The sequence below is a fragment of the Bubalus kerabau genome, chromosome 3, assembly GCF_029407905.1.
Source record: "Bubalus kerabau isolate K-KA32 ecotype Philippines breed swamp buffalo chromosome 3, PCC_UOA_SB_1v2, whole genome shotgun sequence".
NCBI lineage: Eukaryota > Metazoa > Chordata > Mammalia > Artiodactyla > Bovidae > Bubalus > Bubalus kerabau.
The window spans coordinates 172440158-172460224 of record NC_073626.1 but is presented as its reverse complement, the minus strand read 5'-3'; the positions used below and the strand labels follow the sequence as shown (position 1 = coordinate 172460224).

Here is a 20067-nt window from a genome sequence, read left to right as displayed (position 1 = left end):
CTCTATTGAAAAACCCTCCAATGGCCCCCACAATCTATATTCTAAATTCTTGACCATGACCTATGAGAAACAACATGATCTATCTCTTAGTACCTTTCCAATCTCCTTTTCTACTCTTCTTTTAGATCACTGCCTTTTGGCACTGTAATCACCAAGTTTTCTTCTTACATTCTGGGCATGTTTCTATACCTGACTTTTCATTGATTGTTCCTCTACTTAGAGCATTTCTTCAGGAATTTGTGTGGTGTTTTTCATTCATTCATTCATGACTTCCATTAAATATCAATACTAGCCTCTTAGAAAACCTTCCCATTACACCCTATTCATGTACCCCATAGGTTTTTTTTTTCTTACTACTTTCTGTCATTAAATCATAAATTTATTTGTTCATCTGCTTATTCTTTGTCTTGAATGTCATCTCCATTAGGTCAGAGACTTGGTCTGCTTTCCTCACCATTATATTCCAGCATCTAATTAAGTGCTGGGAATATGGTGTCAGGAAATATTTGTAGATGAATGAATCAAGTATTAGTATACTATATAGGAGAATGTGGCTAGAATTCTGAGTATATGAAGTAAGTTTTAGTTGCTCAGTTGTGTCCGATTCTTTGTGACCCCATGGAATGTAGCCTCCAGGCTTCCTCTCTCCATGGGGATTCTCCGGGCAAGAATACTGGAATGGGCTGCCATTCCCTTCTCCAGGGGATCTTTCTGACCCAGGGATCAAATCTGGGTCTCCTGCATTGCAGGAGATTCTTTACCGTCTGCGCCACCAGGGAAGCCCAGTATATGAAAGGCACCTTTAAACAAGACACAAGGAGGATAACCTTGGTAGACATGAGTATATGGACATGGATACACACACCTTAAGGTTCATAGCAGCATTATTTACAGTTGCCAAGACATGGAGTCAACTTAAGTGCCCATTAGCAGATATAATAGGATGAAATACACACACACACTAATCAGAATATTAGTCATTAAAAATTTTGCCATTTGCAACACTGTGAATGGACCTAGAGAGTATTACGCTCAGTGAAATAAGTCAGAAAAAGACATAAACTCTGTGTTATCCCTTATACCTGGAATCGAAAAAATAAAACAAACGGATGTATATAACAAAACAGTAACAGACTCATTGATATAAAGACCAAGCTAATGGTTACCAGGGAGAAGAGGGAAGTAGGGAGAGACAAGAGAGGGATATGAGATTAAGAGACACAAACTACCCTGTGTAAAATAAATAAGCAACAAGGATATATTATACAGCACAGGGAAATATAACCATTATTTTATAATAACTTTAAATGGAGTATAATCTATAAAAAATATTGAATCACTCTGATATACACCTGAAACTAATATTATAGTGTAAATCAATTGTACTTCAATTTAAAAAAATTAAAAACTCAATAGCAGGATTTAGCAGAAGATTGACTTAAAAAGGCAAAATTTGTGAACTGGCTAACTAGAAGTCAGGCAGCTAAATAAAAGATATGCAACCAAGGTACAGACATGTAAAAAGTGGGAAAGTGCAGAAGAACATCAAAGAAATATGTGAGAAACTGTCAAAAGGTCTAGCATAATCTTTTTAGTCCTGGAAAGAGGGAGGAGGAAGCTGGGGGGAGGGCAGAAGAAATATTTGAAGAGATAATGGCTAAGGTTTTCCAAAAGCGATCAGTCACAAATTAAAGCAGACATCAAGTCACAGATTAAAGCGACTGTGAAAACGCCAATAGGATAAATGCAAAACAAAAACAAAAGGCAAACAAATCTAGGCTCACTGCTGTTTAAATGCTAAGAGAAAAATCTTAGAAGAAATCAGAGGAAACTTCATGAGCCACAATCAAACCTCAAGCCATAAACTTTGAAAACTGGCAGTTAACCAATTAATCAATCCTTCAGTCAATGACAGCGAGTTTCTGGTGTGGTGGAGCAGGATTCAAAACATCTGTCTCCCACCAACTCCCACAAGCAGTACAGTGTTCTGTTGAAAAAACTTAGGAGTTGGAAAGAGCATTTTAAAATGTTATCAGTCATTGAAGAGAAGCCTGGCAAACACCACCTAATTCCAATAATCAGTGTCAACACCCCTGGTGATAAGTCAGTTGACATGTTCCCTGATGGGATGTGATGAAAAGGGCATTTCATCTCTGTGGTTTTCTTTCATAAAACCTGTAACCCCAGCCTACTTCTGAGGAAGACATCAAGACCAACCCAACTTGAAAGACATTCTACAACATGCCTGCTCGGTGCTCTTCAAACTGTCAAGGCCATGAAAGACAAGAAAAGACTGAGAAACTGTCATAGACCAGAAGAGAACAGGGGATGGGACAGTTCAATGCATTGTGGTGCCCTGGATTCAGTCCTGCAGCAGAATGTGAACACTGGTGGAAAAACTGGTGAAACTGAAAAAAAGTCTGGGCTTTAGTTAGGTATATTTAGTGTTGACGTTGGTCATTCAGTCATGTCTGACCCTTTGCGACCCCATGGGCTGTAGCTCTCCAGGCTCCTCTATCAGTGGAATTCTCCAGGCAAGAATACTGGAATGGGTTGCCATTTTCTTCTCCAGGGGATCTTCCAGACCCAGTAATCAAACCCGGGTCCCCTGTACTGCACGCAGATTCTTTCTCGTCTGAGCCACCATGTTTAGTTAATAGTAACCTAATAACCTAATCTGGAATCAAAATTGCCAGGAGAAATATCAATCACCTCAGATATGCAGATGACACCACCCTTATGGCAGAAAGTGAAGAGGCACTAAAAAGCCTCTTGGTGAAAGTGAAAGAGGAGAGTGAAAAAGTTGGCTTAAAGCTCAACATTCAGAAAATGAAGATCATGGCATCTGGTCCCATCACTTCATGGGAAATAGATGGGGAAACAGTGGAAACAGTGGCAGACTGTATTTTTTTGGGCTCCAAAATCACTGCAGATGGTGACTGCAGCCATGAAATTAAAAGATGCTTACTCCTTGGAAGGAAAGTTATGACCAAACTAGATAGAATATTGAAAAGCAGAGACTACTTTGCCAACAAAGGTCCATCTAGTCAAAGCTATGGATTGTGAAGAAAGCTGAGCGCCGAAGAACTGATGCTTTTGAACTGTGGTGTTGGAGAAGACTCTTGAGAGTCCCTTGGACTGCAAGGAGATCCAACCAGTCCATCCTAAAGGAGATCAATCCTAGGTGTTCATTGGAAGGACTGATGTTGAAGCTGAAACTCCAATACTTCGGCCACCTCATGCGAAGAGCTGACTCATTGGAAAAGACCCTGATGCTGGGAGGGATTGGGGGCAGGAGGAGAAGGGGACGACAGAGGATGAGATGGCTGGATGGCATCGCTGACTCGATGGACGTGAGTCTGAGTGAACTCCAGGAGTTGGTGATGGACAGGGAGGCCTGGCGTGCTGCGGTTCATGGGGTCGCAAAGAGTCAGACACAACTGAGCGACTGAACTGAACTGAACTGAATAACCTATCAGTGTGGGGTTTTTAGTTTTGATAGGTGTACCACAGTAATATGAGAGGGGAACATCACAGGATATGAAACTGGGTGTGCAGTGTTTAGAAACTTCTGTACTACCTTTGTAACTTTTTTGTAAATATAAAGTTATTCTAAAATAAGAAGTTTACTTAAAAACTGAAATTTGTGAGTGAGAACTGGCAGAAACAAGAGAAAACAGGGCCACAAACACTTCATATATGGAAAGTGTCAGATGTCAAGTATAAAACTTCTTTAACCTGTGTAAGCCTTTTTATTAAAAAAGAAAACCTACATCAAACATCATTCATAATTGTACAATGATAAAGGCCTTCCCTTTGGGACTAGAATCAAAACAGAGATGATTACTGCTACTACTTGTATTCACCATACCCAAAGTCCTAGCCCACACAGTAAGGCTAGAAAAAGAAGTAGGAAGAATAAGGATTAGATTAGAAGTAACAAAACCATCATTGTGTATATGTTTTATAAATTTACATCCATACAAAAGTATATATCTCCATACAAGTTATTAGAATTAGACATTTTTGGCAAAGTTTCCATTTATTTTTATATCTTAGTAACAAGCAGTTAGAAAGTTGATTTTGAAATTACATAGATATTATTGCAGAAAGATGTCAAGTATCTATGACTAAATCTAGCAGAAGAAGTGTAAGACTTCTAGGTAGAAAATTTTATTAGAAAATATTTTTAAATTAATAACATACAAATGCCATATAATGACATAGAAGACGATATTGACCTACATATTCAACACAATCCTAAACAAAACCTCAACAAGATTTTGACAAGCTGATTTGGAGATGCTAAAACCAAAACACTTTGGAAAAAGAAAAGAACATGGGAAGATTTACTCTACCATTTTCAAGAGTTCATGTGAAGCTTTTTTTAGTATGACAGTATAGAGACACGTAAGGAAAGTCTGCCATAGGTCAATGGCAGAAAAGAGAGAGCACATAAGCAACACCCTGCATATATGGCCACCTGGCTAGTGAGAAGTGGAACACAGCAGATCAGTGGGGAAAGGGATGGTTCAACAGATGAAAGGATTCTCAGACTGAAATTGACAAGAATTAAAGTAGATGCTTTATCAGACAGAAAGTAATTTGTTCTCAGATATCTAAAGAAAATATGGGTAAAAAAACAAAAACATTTACTCAACTTAAGACTGTGGGTGACCAGCGAGCTGTCCACGTCAAGTCAGAGTGAAATGGGCTGTAAATCCATGGCAGGCACATGAACAAGAAAGTTAAACAACACGTGAAACCAAACTGCAAACAGAATCAATCTGGAAAGATAACCCAGACGATGAAGAAAACATCCTCAAAGCACTGAACATCACACAAAGACCTAAACAATAAAGCAAGAGCACGAAGATGAGGTGATAAAACAATAAAATGTTTCAAGTGAGGAGAGCTGTAGAAACAAATTAAGATCCCCCAAATAAACACAGTCAACTTAAAAAAAAAAAAAAAACAAGAAACCAGAAACCACTAAATATTAAATAATTCTCATGAAGAAAAGTTTGAGACAACCACTATGAGCAGAAAGCAAAACGCTAAAGATATAAAAGTTGAAAGACAGATAAACACTACGAAGGCTAAAACTGCTACAATGAAAGAATAATTTTATTCAAAAATTGAAAAAGAAAATTATTTTGGATATACTAGAAGAGAACCTTACCATAAAGGTAGAATTGAATCTATCACCTTAAGAACACAAGGGCTATGGTTAAAGACAGTGCACATGGAATTCACCAGTAACTTTCTGAATGGCTTTATTTATTCCAAATAACAAGGGTGAATCTATTTTATAAAGTCAATAGAATAAGAAGTCTATACTTGAAGTTTAAGTTTTAATAAGAAAAAATTCTATAGATTCAATGCAATCCCTATCAAGCTACCAATGGTATTTTTCACAGAGCTAGAACAAATAATTTCACAATTTGTATGGAAATACAAAAAAGCTCAAATAGCCAAAGCAATCTTGAGAAAGAAGAATGGACCTCAAGGAATCAACCTGCCTGACTTCAGGCTCTACTACAAAGCCACAGTCATCAAGACAGTATGGTACTGGCACAAAGACAGAAATATAGATTCATGGAACAAAATAGAAAGCCCAGAGATAATCCACGCACCTATGGACACCTTATCTTTGACAAAGGAGGCAAGAATATACAATGGAGAAAAGACAATCTCTTTAACAAGTGGTGCTGGGAAAACTGGTCAACCACTTGTACAAGAATGAAACTAGAACATTTTCTAACACCATACACAAAAATAAACTCAAAATGGATTAAAGATCTAAACACAAGACCAGAAACTATAAAACTCCTAGAGGAGAACATAGGCAAAACACTCTCCGACATACATCACAGCAGGATCCTCTATGACCCACCTCCCAGAAAATTGGAAATAAAAGCAAAAATAAACAAATGGGACCTAATTAAAATTAAAAGCTTCTGCACAACAAAGGACACTATAAGCAAGGTGAAAAGACAGCCTTCAGAGTGGGAGAAAATCATAGCAAATGAAGTAACTGACAAAGAACTAATCTAAAAAATATACAAGCATCTCCTGCAGCTCAATTCCAGAAAAATAAATGACCCAATCAAAAAATGGGCCAACGACCTAAACAGACATTTCTCCAAAGAAGACATACAGATGGCTAACAAACACACGAAAAGATGCTCAACATCACTCATTATCAGAGAAATGCAAATCAAAACCACAATGAGGTACCATTTCACGCCAGTCAGAATGGCTGCTATCCAAAAGTCTACAAGCAATAAATGTTGGAGAGGGTGTGGAGAAAAGGGAACCCTCTTACACTGTTGGTGGGAATGCAAACTAGTACAGCCACTATGGAGAACAGTGTGGAGATTCCTTAAAAAACTGGAAATAGAACTGCCATACGACCCAGCAATCCCACTGCTGGGGATACACACCAAGGAAACCAGAATTGAAAGAGACACGTGTACCCCAATGTTCATCGCAGCACTGTTTATAATAGCCAGGACATGGAAGCAACCTAGATGTCCATCAGCAGATGAATGGATAAGAAAGCTGTGGTACATATACACAATGGAGTATTACTCAGCCATTAAAAAGAATACATTTGAATCAGTTCTAAGGAGGTGGATGAAACTGGAGCCTATTACATAGGGTGAAGTAAGCCAGAAAGAAAAACACCAATATAGTATACTAACGCATATGTATGGAATTTAGAAAGATGGTAACGATAACCCTGTATGCGAGACAGCAAAAGAGACACAGATGTATAGAACAGTTTCTTGGACTCTGTGGGAGAGGGCGAGGGTGGGATGATTTGGGAGAATGGCATTGAAACATGTATAATATCGAATGTGAAACGAATCGCTAGTCCAGGCTTGATGCATGATACAGGATGCTCGGGGCTGGTGCACTGGGATGACCTCGAGGGATGGTATGGGGAGGGATGTGGGAGGGGGGTTCAGGATGGGGAACACGTGTACACCCGTGGCGGATTCATGTTGATGTATGGCAAAACCAATACAATATTGTAAAGTAATTAGCCTCCAATTAAAATAAATAAATTTATATTAAAAAAAGAAAAAGTCCCCATGAGCAAAGTTAAAAGGCAAGAAAAGTATAATCATAACTTTCAGAATATTTAGTGAATTCTTATTGTTAAAGAAAGAACGATCACCTGAACTCACATTGGCAAAAACTTACCAGTAATTCATAGAAAACACAAAAAATTTTCAATCTTTCATGTAATTAGGAGAATCAAGTTAATAAGAGATGGAGATACCTGGAGTAACAGGAAATTTGGTCTTGGAGTACAAAATGAAGCAGGGCAAAGACTAACAGAGTTTGCCAAGAGAACACACTGGTCATAGCAAACACCCTCTTCCAACAACATGAGAGAAGACTTTACACATGGACATCACCAGATGGTCAATACCAAAATCAGATTGATTATATTCTTTGCAGCCAAAGATGGAGAAGCTCCATACAGTCAGCAAAAACAAGACCGGGAGCTGACTGTGGCTCAGATCATGAACTCCTCATTGCCAAATTCAGACTTAAATTGAAGAAAGTAGGGAAAACCACTAGACCATTCAGGTATGACCTAAATCAGTTCCCTTATGATTATACAGTGGAAGTGGCAAACAGATTCAAGGGATTAGATCTGATAGACAGAGTGCCTGAAGAACTATGGACGGAGGTTCATGACATTCTACAGGAGGCAGTGAACAAGACTATTCCCAAAAAAGGAAAGGCAAAATGATTGTCTCAGGAAGCCTCACAAATAGCTATGAAAAGAAGAGAAGCTAAAGGCAAAGGAGAAAAGGAGATATACCCATTTGAATACAGAGTTCCAAAGAACAGCAAGGAGAGATAAGAAAGCCTTCCTCAGCAATCAATGCAAAGAAATAGAGGAAAACAATAGAATGGGAAAGACAATAGTTCTCTTCAAGAAAATTAGAGATACCAAGGGAACATTTCATGCAAAAACGGACACAATAAAGGACAGAAATGGTATGGACCTAATGGAAGCAGAAGATATTAAGAAGAGGTGCAAGAATACACAGAAGAATATACAAAAAAGATCTTAATGACCCAGATAACCATGATGGTGTGATCACTCACCTAGAGCCAGACATCCTGGAATGCGAAGTCAAGTGGGCCTTAGAAAGCATCACTACAAACAAAGCTAGTGGAGGTGATGGCATTCCAGTTGAGCTATTTCAAATCCTAAAAGATGAGGCTGTGAAAGTGCTGCACTCAATATACCAGCAAATTTGGAAAACTCAGCAGTGGCCACAGGACTGGAAAAGTTCAGTTTTCTTTCCAATCAAAGAAAGGCAATGCCGAAGAATGCTCAAACTAATGCACAATTGCACTCATCTCACGTGCTAGTAAAATAATGCTTAAATTTCTCCAAGACAGGATTCAACAGTACATGAATTGTGAACTTCCAGACGTTCAAGCTGGGTTTGGAATAGGCAGAGGAACGAGAGATCAAATTGCCAACATCTGTTGGATCATCAAAAAAGCAAGAGAGTTCCAGAAAAATATCTGCTTCTTCTTTATTGACTACGCCAAAGCCTTTGACTGTGTGGATCACAACAAACTATGCAAAATTCTTAAAGAGATGGGAATACTAGACCACCTTACCTACCTCCTGAGAAATCTGTATGCAGGTCAAGAAGCAACAGTTAGAACTGGACATTGAACAACAGACTGGTTCCAAGTCGGGAAAGGAGTACATCAAGGCTGTATATTGTCATCCTGCCTATTTAACTTATATGCAGAGTACATCATTATGCAAAATGCCAGGCTGGATGGAGCACAAGCTGGAATCAAGATTGCCGGGAGAAATATCAATAATGACATATACGCAGATGACACCACCGTTATGGCAGAAAGCGAAGAGGAACTAAAGAGCCTCTTGATGAAAGTTTAAGAAGAGAGTGAAAAAGTTGGTTTAAAACTCAACATTCAGAAAACTAAGATCATGGCATCTAGCCCCATGACTTCATGGCAAATAGATTGGGAAACAATGGAAACAGTGAGAGACTTTATTTTTGGGGGCTCCAAAATCACTGCAGGTGGTGACTGCTGACATGAAATTAAAAGATGCTTGCTTCTTGGAAGAAAAGCTATGACCAGCCTAGACAGCATATTAAAAAGCAGAGACATTACTTTGCCAACAAAGGTCCGTCTAGTCAAGGCTATGGTTTTTCCAGTAGTCATGTATGGATCTGAGAGTTAGACTATAAAGAAAGTTGAGTGCCGAAGAATTGATGCTTTTGAACTGTGGTGTTGGAGAAGACCCTTGAGAGTAGCTTGGACTGCAAGGATATCCAACCAGTCAATCCTAAAGGAAATCAGTCCTGAATATTCACTGGAAGGACTTGATGCTGAGGTTGAAACTCCAATACTTTGGCCACCTGATGCAAACAACAGACTCCTTTGAAAAGACCCTGACTCTGGGAAAGATTGAAGGCAGGAGAAGGGGACGACAGAGGATAAGATGGTTGGATGGCATCACCGACTCAATGGACGTGAGTTTGAGTAAGCTCCGGGGGCTGGTGATGGACAGGGAAGCCTGGTGTGCTGCAGTAATGGGGTTGCAAAGAGTTGGGCAGGACTGAGTGACTAAACTGAAATGAAGTTAACAAAATGCCACTCTTTATCCACCACATCTGCAAAGTTTGGGTGTGGGGAGATGGCTTGTCTAATTTGGGGTTTTTTTTAGTCGCTAAGTCATGTCTGACTCTTTTTCTACCCCATGGACTGTAACCCTGAAGGCGTCTCTGTTCATGGGATTTTCCAGGCAAAAATACTAGAGTGGGTTGCCATTTCCTTCCTCCTGGGGATCTTCCTGACCCAAGGATTGAACCTGCATATCCTGCATCAGCAGATGGATTCTTTACCACTGAGCCACCGGGGAAGCCTAAGTTTTGGTAGGAAGATACATTGGTTCAGCTACTTAAGCAGTTTGGCAGAATCTATAAACAATTAAATATGAGTGCCCTTTGCCTCAGCACTATAACTTTTTTGGTTATTGACACAACACAAACACTTGTATATGTGCAAAAAAATATAAAGAAATAAATTATCTTTGTCATCATAGCTTGTTGGCAAAAGCGAGCAATTGAAAATTACCTGAAGGTCTGTCAGTAGAGTGGTGGAGTGGTTTAAAAACTATGGTGGAAGTCAGAATGGCCATCATCAAAAAGTCCACAAATAAATGCTGAAGAGGGTGTGGAGAGAAGGGAATCCTACACGATTGATGGGAATGTAAATTGGTGCAGCTACTATGAAGAACAGTATGGAAGTTCCTTAAAAAAATAAAAACAGAACTACCAGCAATCCCACTCTTGAGCATGGGTACAGAGAAAACCATACTTCACAGACATACATGCAACCCAATATTCACTGCAGAATTATTTACAGTAGCCAGAACATGGAGACAACCTAAATATCTATCAACAGAAGAATGGATAAAGAGGATGTGGTATATACATACAACAGAATATTACTCAGTCAGAAAAAAATGCGATGCCATTTGCAGCAACATGGATGAACCTAGATATTATCATATTAAATGAAGTAAGTCAGAGAAAGACAAATACCATATATCATTTATATGTGGAATCTAAAAAACTGATACAAATAAACTTATTTACAAAACAGAAACTGCCTCACAGACATAGAAAACAAACTTATAGTTTCCAAAAGGGACACGTGGAGGGGGGCATAAATTAGGAATTTTGGAGTAACATATACACACTACTATATAAAACAGACAAACAACAAAGACCTATTTGTAGCAGAGGGAACTTTACTCAGTATTTTGTAATAACATATATGGAAAAAGAATGAAAAAGAATATGTGTATATCCATATATATGCATATATGTACAACTGAATTATTTTGCTGTACACTTGAAACTAACACAATATTGTAAAACTATTATACTTCAGTTAAAGAAATAAACAAACAACAACAACATAAAACTATGGTGTGTCCATTCCATAGAACAGTATTATATATGGCTGTTAAAAGGAATAAGGCAAGCCTATGACTATTAAGAAGATCTCTATGATTTTCACTATTAAACTAAGTGAAAATGCAAAATGGTATTTACAATATAATTCCATGTTTTAAAAAACAGGGCTCACATTATGTATTTAGGAAAATGAGTTATATACATAAATGCATAGAAACAAATCTGGAGGGTTACGCCCACAACTCTAACAGGACCGGGATTGGAAGCTGCGAGGGTGTGAATGGAGAACAGGACTTTTCCCCTGTCTCTACTTCCGTATCGTTTGAGATTTTATGAGCCAGACTGCTTATCTATTTCTTTTGTATTAAAAAAATAAAAAATTTAAAATATTAAGTAATGTTATTTCTGACCCATTACTAGAGAAAGATAGAAACACTACTTTTTTCCTGGTAGAGATGTAACCTGTTCCGGAACAGAAAATGAAACCAAACGTAAAATTATTCAGCCTGTGCTAGCCCTGGGCAGTTCGGGGCATTTCTCTTCCTTTTGTTTCTTTGCTCAGGATGGCTGGAAGAGGAGCCCAGAGAGACCCCCAGTGAGAAATGAGATTAGGTCTGGAGCTGACAGAGGTGTCAGCCACAGGACAGACGTGAGCCCACACCACCGGGTTTCAAAATAAGTCAGGGGTTTACCCTGAATTTCATGTTTTCTAAACTACCTTCTTCAAAACGATCTATTGCAAAGGTAGAACTGACAAGAGGGAAACCGAGAGTGATCTGGGGTCACGAGGAAATGAAGCGTCATACACGACAAAGGTGCCTTCAGGCAGACGGGCCAGCGGAGCAGGAGTTGCAAAAGAAGCAGTCCTGTGTGTTGTGGCAGCAGGACTCAACCAGCAGGCGCCCTGCTGCAGTTTGAAATCCCACCTCCTTGTCACACACTCCTGTCCACCCTTATACGGCAGGTGAAGGTTCCCCTACACCAGGTGGAAAGCAAAGGTTCAGTGCAGAGTCCAAAGACAGCACTGAACAGCAGCGTAGCCACAGGGAAAGGCGGAAGGAACGGGGAGAAAGACTGACCTGGTGCTGAGCTCTCTGCCCTCTCCAGCCATTTTCCCGCCCAGCCTGGCCTGGGCCTGAGCTTGGCCTCCGATTCTTCCAGTCTCCCCAGCCTGGGTCCGGAGAGGCCGCTGGAGCCCTGAGCCCCGAGCAGGAAGTCAGCTGGTCTAATCCAGGGCTGGCAGCTCCGCCCATGGAGGGGAAAAGAGAAGTGAAAGTACTTGCCAGTGAGCTGTGCTTGGCAGACACCGGCTCCCTCCCTCCACCCGCAGCTCCCTGGTGCATCCAGCCATCAAAACATGTGGCCCCAGGATGCAAGACAAGGAGTGACACGCGGGGCCTGGAGGGCAGAGGGAGGGGCAGGGTCAGTCCCCAGGGGTCCACCTGTTTGTGCAAAGACAGCAATGATATCTGCATGACCCCAACTGTCTGCAGGCTTCTGCCTTCTCAGGATGGTTCAGAGTTTAGTATGGAGTCAAGGGCAAACTCAGGTGCCCCTTCCCCTTTGCTGAGATGGTTGTCAGAGGAAGAGGGAAAGAGAGACTTCAGATCCTCTCTCCAGCCTGTGAGAGAGCCTGGACCAACCGAGTTAGGTCCCAGCATTTGGACACCCAGCAGGAGTGAGCCCAAATGCTCAGCTTTATAAAGTGAGAACATTTTTAGCACTCCTGGAAATCAGCCAGGGGTAGGAGAAGAAACTCCAAGGCCCTGGGGCCAGAGAGTAGAGCCCAGTTGGTGATGAGGGTTGACATCTTAGGTGCAAGGGTCTAAGGTGCCCTGACTACAGGGTTGCTTCACCAGCGTAGCCAGGGGTGACGAACAGAAACCTGGGACACTGTCATGGGAATGCAGAGGCAAGAGGCTTCTCTCCAATGGAAGTGGAGGTTAGAACCCAGATCATGTAGAAATGAACGAGCAGGTAACCCCAGCTGAGGGGGTGACCTTTGGCCCTGGAGTTGTGTCTGTCCATGGATTTTTCACTCAGATTCTTTCATCCTTCCACAAAGGATCAGAAGTGACCAGATCGTGAGTCAGCATGAAACCAAATCATGTGTGAAGATAAGAGGAGGGTTTCTACTCTCTGCTCACTTCTTTCTTTTCACTGTGGTCAGGACAGATCCCAGGACTCCAATGAGGACTTCTTTACCAGTGGGCTGGGTCTCAGTGGTACCAGGTCCTGCACACGTGTGGACCCCTCTCTCGTTCCCCTCACTCCAGCGGGTTGCAGGACTACTGAGCTGAGCCTCGTCTGGGCAGGACTGTCCTCTGCTCCTGACTCCGTGGGGCACAGGGTCCACACAAGGCTGGCACAGACCACACCTGCCTTGTCTAGGGTCCCCTCTCTCTCCTCTCTGTCCCTGGGCAGCTGGTGGACCAGGTCATCGCTGTGCTGCATGTTGACATAAACATGCCAGCTTTTCTGTGGGCTCGCTTAGGGCCACCAAGATGAGAACCTGGAGTCAGAGGCCACTTAGCTGAGGTTGGACCATCCACAGGACAGACACTCCCGAGCTGGGGCTGCTCCTGGCCCCTGGAGGAGACCTTCCTGTGGGCCAGAGAAAGCTGGGCCCCCACCACACCCATGAGAGCAATGGGGGTCTGAAGCATCCCCAAGTCCTCTGTAGAGAAAGCAGTTTCTTTGATCAGGGAAATAACATCAGACCCACTCAGGTTTGGGAAAGGAAAGGACCAACTTAAGATGCTGGTTGGTCCTATGACAAACCATAATGGAAAAGAATATATATATATATATATATATATATATATATGAGAATGTATATATAAACAGGCGTCCCTGATGGCTCTGATGGTAAAGAATCCGCCTGCAATGCAGGGACCTGGGTTCAATCCCTGGGTCGAGAGGATCCCTTGGAGAAGGCAATAACAACCCACTCCATTATTCTTGCCTGGAGAATCCCATGGACAGAGGAGCCTGGTGGGCTACAGTCCATGGGGTCACACAGAGTCGGATACATCTGAGTGACTAACACACTTTGATATACGTGTACAACTGTATCACTTTGCTGTAAGGTAGAAATTAGCAAAACATCACCTATAACTTCAATTAAAAAAAAAAAAAGAAGGATGTTGAACTCCTACAGACTCTACTGGAGTGATTGAAGGAAATAAGGAGACTCCTGGGGCATGTTCCGCGGCTGTGAGGAGCACTGAAGAGGGAGCCTTTCTGCTATCACAGGAGGAGCCCAGTTATCAGATCTGGAAGCCCACAGAGCAGGAGAGGCCGTTGTTGAGGAGCGACCACGGGGCACAGGATCTGCCAGGGCAACAGGCTTCACAAGCTTCACCAGGAGCAGCTTCCGTTCAGACTTGAGTAGTGGGGGTGGTCTCCACACTGGGAGAGCCCAGTGGGGACCCGAGGCCTGTCCCTGAGACGAGACAGTGGGATCTGGGATTTGAACCTGCAGTGCAGGAGGAATCAGCAGCCACTGTAGCCCCTGGGGCCAGAGGATCAAGACCCCCGGCTCCTCCATGAGAGCTGAAGTGAAGGGGGGTGGGCGCCTGGGACCCATGGCTACACTCAGGCTGGCTGCAGGGTCCCCTTCCAGGGCAGCCCCTCAGTCAGCAGGGCTCGCCTGGACTCTCTGCTCCTTCCCACTCCTGGGAGACTCTGGTTGGGAGTGGGTGGAAGGGGTGAGTCTGCTCCTTGCTGGGTCTCCCTAGGCTCATCCTGCCTGCGGAGGCCGGGGCTCTGTCAGCCCCTCCAAGCTCAAGTGCACTTGGCCAGGGGCTGCGGGAGTGGGGTGGGGGTGGGGTGTGAGTGCTTGGAGCTGTGTGATGCTGTGTGGATGAGCCCGATTCTGAGGTTCAGTTCAGGGATCTCTTTTTCTGCCACACACTAAGCCACAGCACTGGGCTTCCCAGGTGTCTCAGTGGTAAAGAATCTGCCTGCCAATGCAAGAGACATAGGAGATGCATATTCGATCCCTGGATCAGGAAGATCCCCTGGAGAAGGAAATGGCAACCCACTCCAGTATTCTTGCCTGAGAATTCCATGGAGAGAGGAGCCTGGCAGGCTACAGTACATGGGGTCTTTGGGGTCAGTTGGATATGACTGAGCTTACACACGACTGAGCTTACACACGACTGAGCGACTGAACTGAACTGAGCACACGCACACACACACACCACAACTCTAAGCCCAGTCCAGCTTTTATCATGAATAAAGACGGTATTTTGAATTCCTCACTTTTTTGCCTGTCTGCAGGTTTGGAACTCAGGTGAGAAAAATGGATGCCCTTTTGGGGTCTCTACTCTCATTTTAAACTGGGTCCAGCACGTGGGTATATGTCTCCCTCCTTGGGTTTCTGTTCATGTGTGCCCTCCATGAGTGGAGAAGCCAGGAGCGATGCCCCCTTGCAGTTGTGGTCATGACACAGTTATCCCTGAGAGGGCTCCTTGGCCATTTGGTGGCGTTATTTCAGTTTTTAGAAACTGGGGTGAGGTGGAGACCCCGTCTCTCAGTGACTGTGCTAAGGGGTGGAGCTGTGGACTTGTGAGGCTGCAAAGTTTTTCAGAAGCCAGAGGAACTGTTGGGCTGGAAATGTGATCCTTTCTACAGGGAGGACAGCGAATCCTTGGAAAGTGGGATGGGCAGAGGCATCTAAGCAGAAGAAAAGATTTCAGGCTGAGGGTGGTGGGGAGTGAGGAAGAGAAGGGGACCACTGGGCACCACTGGAAATCCATCTGGGCCTCTTTCAAAAGGTCTGGGGGCCATCTGCGAGAAACGCCCCCGAGGAAACCCACAGTCCTTGTGCATTCCAAGCAAGGAAGAGGCTGGCCCAGGGCGCGGTCCTGTCCACACTTGCAGTTGGCATCATCACCCACCGCCCTTCAGCTGGAGTCCTGGGCCTGAGCTACAGGGAGATAGTTGATGTGGCATCAACAACTCAACAAAGACCACTTTCCTCTGTACCCTGGTTACATTTGAGCAGCGCTACACTCCCTGCCACCCACTGAACCCACCTCATGCCTCTCTGCTATGACCACCCAGCTCCAGACACACCATGTGAACACAAAGCAAGGAAGGAGCCTGTCACTGCCTTCACCTTTCTCATTTCAGCACCCAGTGTCTGCATCCCCTGGGACTGGGTACACTTTTCCTCCCTGACTTGGGCTCTAGCTGGCTGCACGCCCCACCTAGTGGTCTTGCCTGGTATTACAATCTCCTTGGAACAGTTTTATTGCCTATTCAGAGAAACGGCAACCCTGAAATTAAAAGACACTTGCTCTATGAAGAAAACTATGACAAACCTGGACAGAGTATTAAAAAGCAGAGACATTCCTTTGCCAACAAAGGTCTGTAGAGTCAAAACTATGGTTTTTCTGGTAGTCATGTGTGGATGTGAGAGTTGGACTGTGAAGAAAGCTGAGTGCTGAAGAATTAATGCGTTTGAACTGTGGTGTTTGAGAAGACTCTTGAGAATCCTTTGGACTGCAAGGAGATCAACCAGCCAATCCTAAAGGAAATCAGCTCTGAATATTCCTTAGAAGGACTGATGCTGAAGCTGAAGCTCCAGTCCTTTGGTCACCTGATGCCAAGAACTGACTCACTGGAAAATCCCCTGATGCTAGGAAAGATTGAGGGCAGGAGGAGAAGGGGATGACAGAGGGTGAGATGGTTGGATGGCATCACCAACTCAATGGACATGAGTTTGAGCAAACTCTGGGAGATGGTAAAGGACAGGAAAGCCTGGGATGCTGCAGTAATTGGGGTCACAAAGGGTTGGACACGACTGAGCGACTGAAACACACCAGCAGAGAAACTGAAGCACAAAATCTCATCTCAAATTGTAACGGTCTAAATCCCTTGAAATTAGTAGTAGAAATACCATTATTTCCTTCCAAATAAAGGTGAACTGACTTAAGGACTGGGTCCTGAGATAATGTTTGATATTTGACGGTTCATGAGCACACAAACACATTTATGGTCTGGCCAGGAAAGTCTTGGCTTAAATGGTGAGGGAAGCCCTGAGACTGTGTCCTTCACATTCCCTTGCAGCCCCTGTCTTCCCAGAGAGCTGCATTCTGTCCAGGCGCCTCAGGGTGACCGTGTCCTCTCCACCTCCCGGAGGAGAACTGCTCAAACCTGCCCTTCCTCACCTGAGACTCTGTTCTCATGGCCTGCAACTGTGGCAGAAGCTTCCTGAGGTCTCTCCTGCACATGCGAACCTCACTCCATAGTGAGCAGTTGAAAGCAATTCACACTATTAAACAAGCTGCGAAAATGAATGGCATGGGATGAATTGTTAAGAGACATTATGACACTTTAAAGAAGTTCTGTGTTTCACAAGGAGCTCTGCTCAATGCTACGTGGCTGACTGGATGGGAGGGGAGTTGGGGAAGAATGGATACACATATATGTATGGCTGAGTCTCTTTGCCGTCCACCTGAAACTATCACAACATTGTGAATCAGCTATACTCCAGTATAAAATAAAAAGTTAAAAAGAAAAAAAGAAGTTGTGCATTTCAGGCGGGCAACCTCATGCCCTGGACCCTGGGTGTTAGTGGGGTTGTCGTCACCTTCCTCCACCGTTATGATTCTCTGCTGCCAGGAGAAGGGGAACCCAAGTCTTAGCTTAGTCTTAGCTTCATTGAATGGCAACACTGAATCAATGGACATGAGTTTGAGCAAATTCTGGGAGATGCTGAAGGACAGGGAAGCCTGGAGTGCTGCAGTCCATAGGGTCACAAAGAGTTGGACACAACTTAGTGACTGAACGACAACAGCTTCATTCAGCTATGGTTGACTTAGAAGCCCAATCACTTAGCAAGGGGTGGACCTTTCACGGGTTTGCCATGTCTGATATTCTGGAGATAGCTGGTGGGATCTTCATGTCTCCTGAGCGAGTCCCTGATGGCACTGGCTGCCATTCCTGGCAGATCTGGGATCAGGCAGTTCCATACTGGACTTGCTGCCCCCAGGGGATATGGCTGTAAGGGTCTGCCCTGCACTTGGGAAGCGGGAGGAACGTTTCTTGGAATCTACCTTGGTATGGGGTCTCCTAGGGAGCTCCAGAATGTCAGCAGGGCTGGGCACCACAAGGAGCGAGGGTGGACCAGAGAAGGAAACGGCTGAATGAACAGTGAGGCTTGTGCAGATTTCCCACTTCTATTAATAATATTTCTGAAAATCCCTCCACATGACAGCCTTTGCTTCTTTTGTCTTCTAAGTGGATACTTCTATCAAAGGGAAGATCCATGGCGGGGAACTCAGTGCTACTACACAGAACAGAAGCAGTGTGATTGGAAAGAATAGCTTCATGAAGGTTCAATGATTGTAAGATAGGAGGTGGATTGTAAAGAGGCTTCACCATGGGAAGAGGATCAGTTAAATTGTCCCTGCCCAGAGGGGTCAGGGGCCTCCCTGGTGGCTCAGACAGTAAAGCGTCTGCCTGCAATGCGGAAGACCCAGGTTTGATCCCTGGGTCAGGAAGATCCCCTGGAGAAGGAAATGGCAACCCACTCCAGTACTCTTGCCTGGAAAATTCCATGGACAGAGGAGCCTTGTAGGTTAAAGTCCATGGGGTCTCAAAGAGTCAGACAAAACTGAGCGACTTCACTTACTTCAGAGGCATCAGAGGGATGCACACACGGAGGGATGCTGAAAACTTGGAGAGGGTTTATACACAGAATCTGGGCTTCTTCTCTGTGACTCTCTCCTGTGACTTCCCCACCTCTCTCCAGAAAGCCTGGTTGCCCTGGGCTTCTTTCCTGGTTCTGCTGACCAGAGAGAAGGTGGGCTTCCTACCAATGTTCTGGCCACCCCATGTAAAGCTATGGCTGCTCTCAGAGTCAGCTGACAATAAACAGGAAACGTTTTGCTCTGGCAGCATCCCCTGAGTTTCAATTTTCCTCCAAACCAGCCTACTTTTGTTCCCTTTCCAGAAACCTTAGGCGGTTGCGTTTTGAAAGTTGTCCAGAGTTTCTAGCTGTTACCCACAAGAAACTGGTTGGTTGTAGCTCACTCTTGGGATTTAAAGCAGAACTCTTGGTCCTCTTCCCTGGCGGACCAGTCCTGCCTGCTCCCTGGCCCAGGCCTTCTTCTGGCGATGTCAGTGGTTCCAGTGCCCCCTCAGTCCCCTGCCCACCCAAGGAAGGGGTGCTGCTGTGTGATATGTCAAACAGAAAACACACCTATGTTAGGAGATAGACAAGCCCAGAACTATGCACATTCTGTACCTCTGTGCTCATGGGAACACAAACACCTGCCTTCTTAGAGTATGCTTGTATTAACAAATGAAATAACATAACAAATAACATGCCTGGGGAAAGGATATGGAGAATTCTAGGATCCCAGTTGGAGTTAATACTCAGCTATACAGATGACACATACAGGGTGTTGCCAAGATGACTAAGAATATCTTTTGTTGTCATTAGAGGAGGAAATTGAGTGATCGTTATCCAGTCTGGCTTTGCTCTAAGGACTTATTTACACCACCATTTGTTTCCAAGGGCTTTGGGCCACAACTTTCCCAATGCCTCCTTCTTGCTCTAAGTTCCCTGTGCATATAACTAAGAAAGGAAGATCACCTAACCTGTGTGTATATAAGTAAGAGTTCCTCATAATAGGAAACACAGATAGCTCAGTCCCTTGATTCTGATCTGGGTCTTGGGAGGACTCACAGGGACATTTCTCCGCTCAGTTTATAGAGAGAGAGCTGGAGGATGCCCATCCACTCCCTCCAGATGAAAGGTCCTTCTCTCCAGCTCAGTGGAGCACAATGTCCACCCCAGGAACCGTACTAGGAGAGGAAACACATTGACTGACAGCGAAGTCACTGTATTACAAGCAAATGGTAACCAAAAGAAAATAGGTGAAACTATATTTATACCATAAAAATAGACTTTAAACAAGAAAAGTCAGTTCAGTTCAGTCTCTCAGTTGTGTCTGACGCTTTGCGACCCCATGGACTGTAGCACGCCAGACTTTCCTGTCCATCACCAACTACCGGAGTTTGCTCAGACTCATGTCCATTGAGTCAG

At 43.8% G+C, this 20067-nt stretch overlaps 1 protein-coding gene across 5 annotated transcripts in view; it reads right to left on the bottom strand.

Moving 5' to 3' along the window:
• Window positions 1–12473, bottom strand: part of LOC129646855 (nuclear body protein SP140-like protein) — a 95965-nt gene extending 83492 nt beyond the window's left edge. For 2 of the 5 annotated variants that reach the window (XM_055573714.1, XM_055573710.1), the window contains exon 1: window positions 12083–12473. In XM_055573714.1, the coding sequence (XP_055429689.1) occupies window positions 12083–12346 (264 nt within the window). In that variant the 5' untranslated portion in view covers window positions 12347–12473. Of the gene's footprint in view, window positions 1–10155; window positions 10362–12082 lie in introns of those variants that run through there. The other 3 variants (XM_055573709.1, XM_055573712.1, XM_055573713.1) reach the window with 3 other exon arrangements.
• Window positions 12474–20067: the final 7594 nt, after the last annotated feature.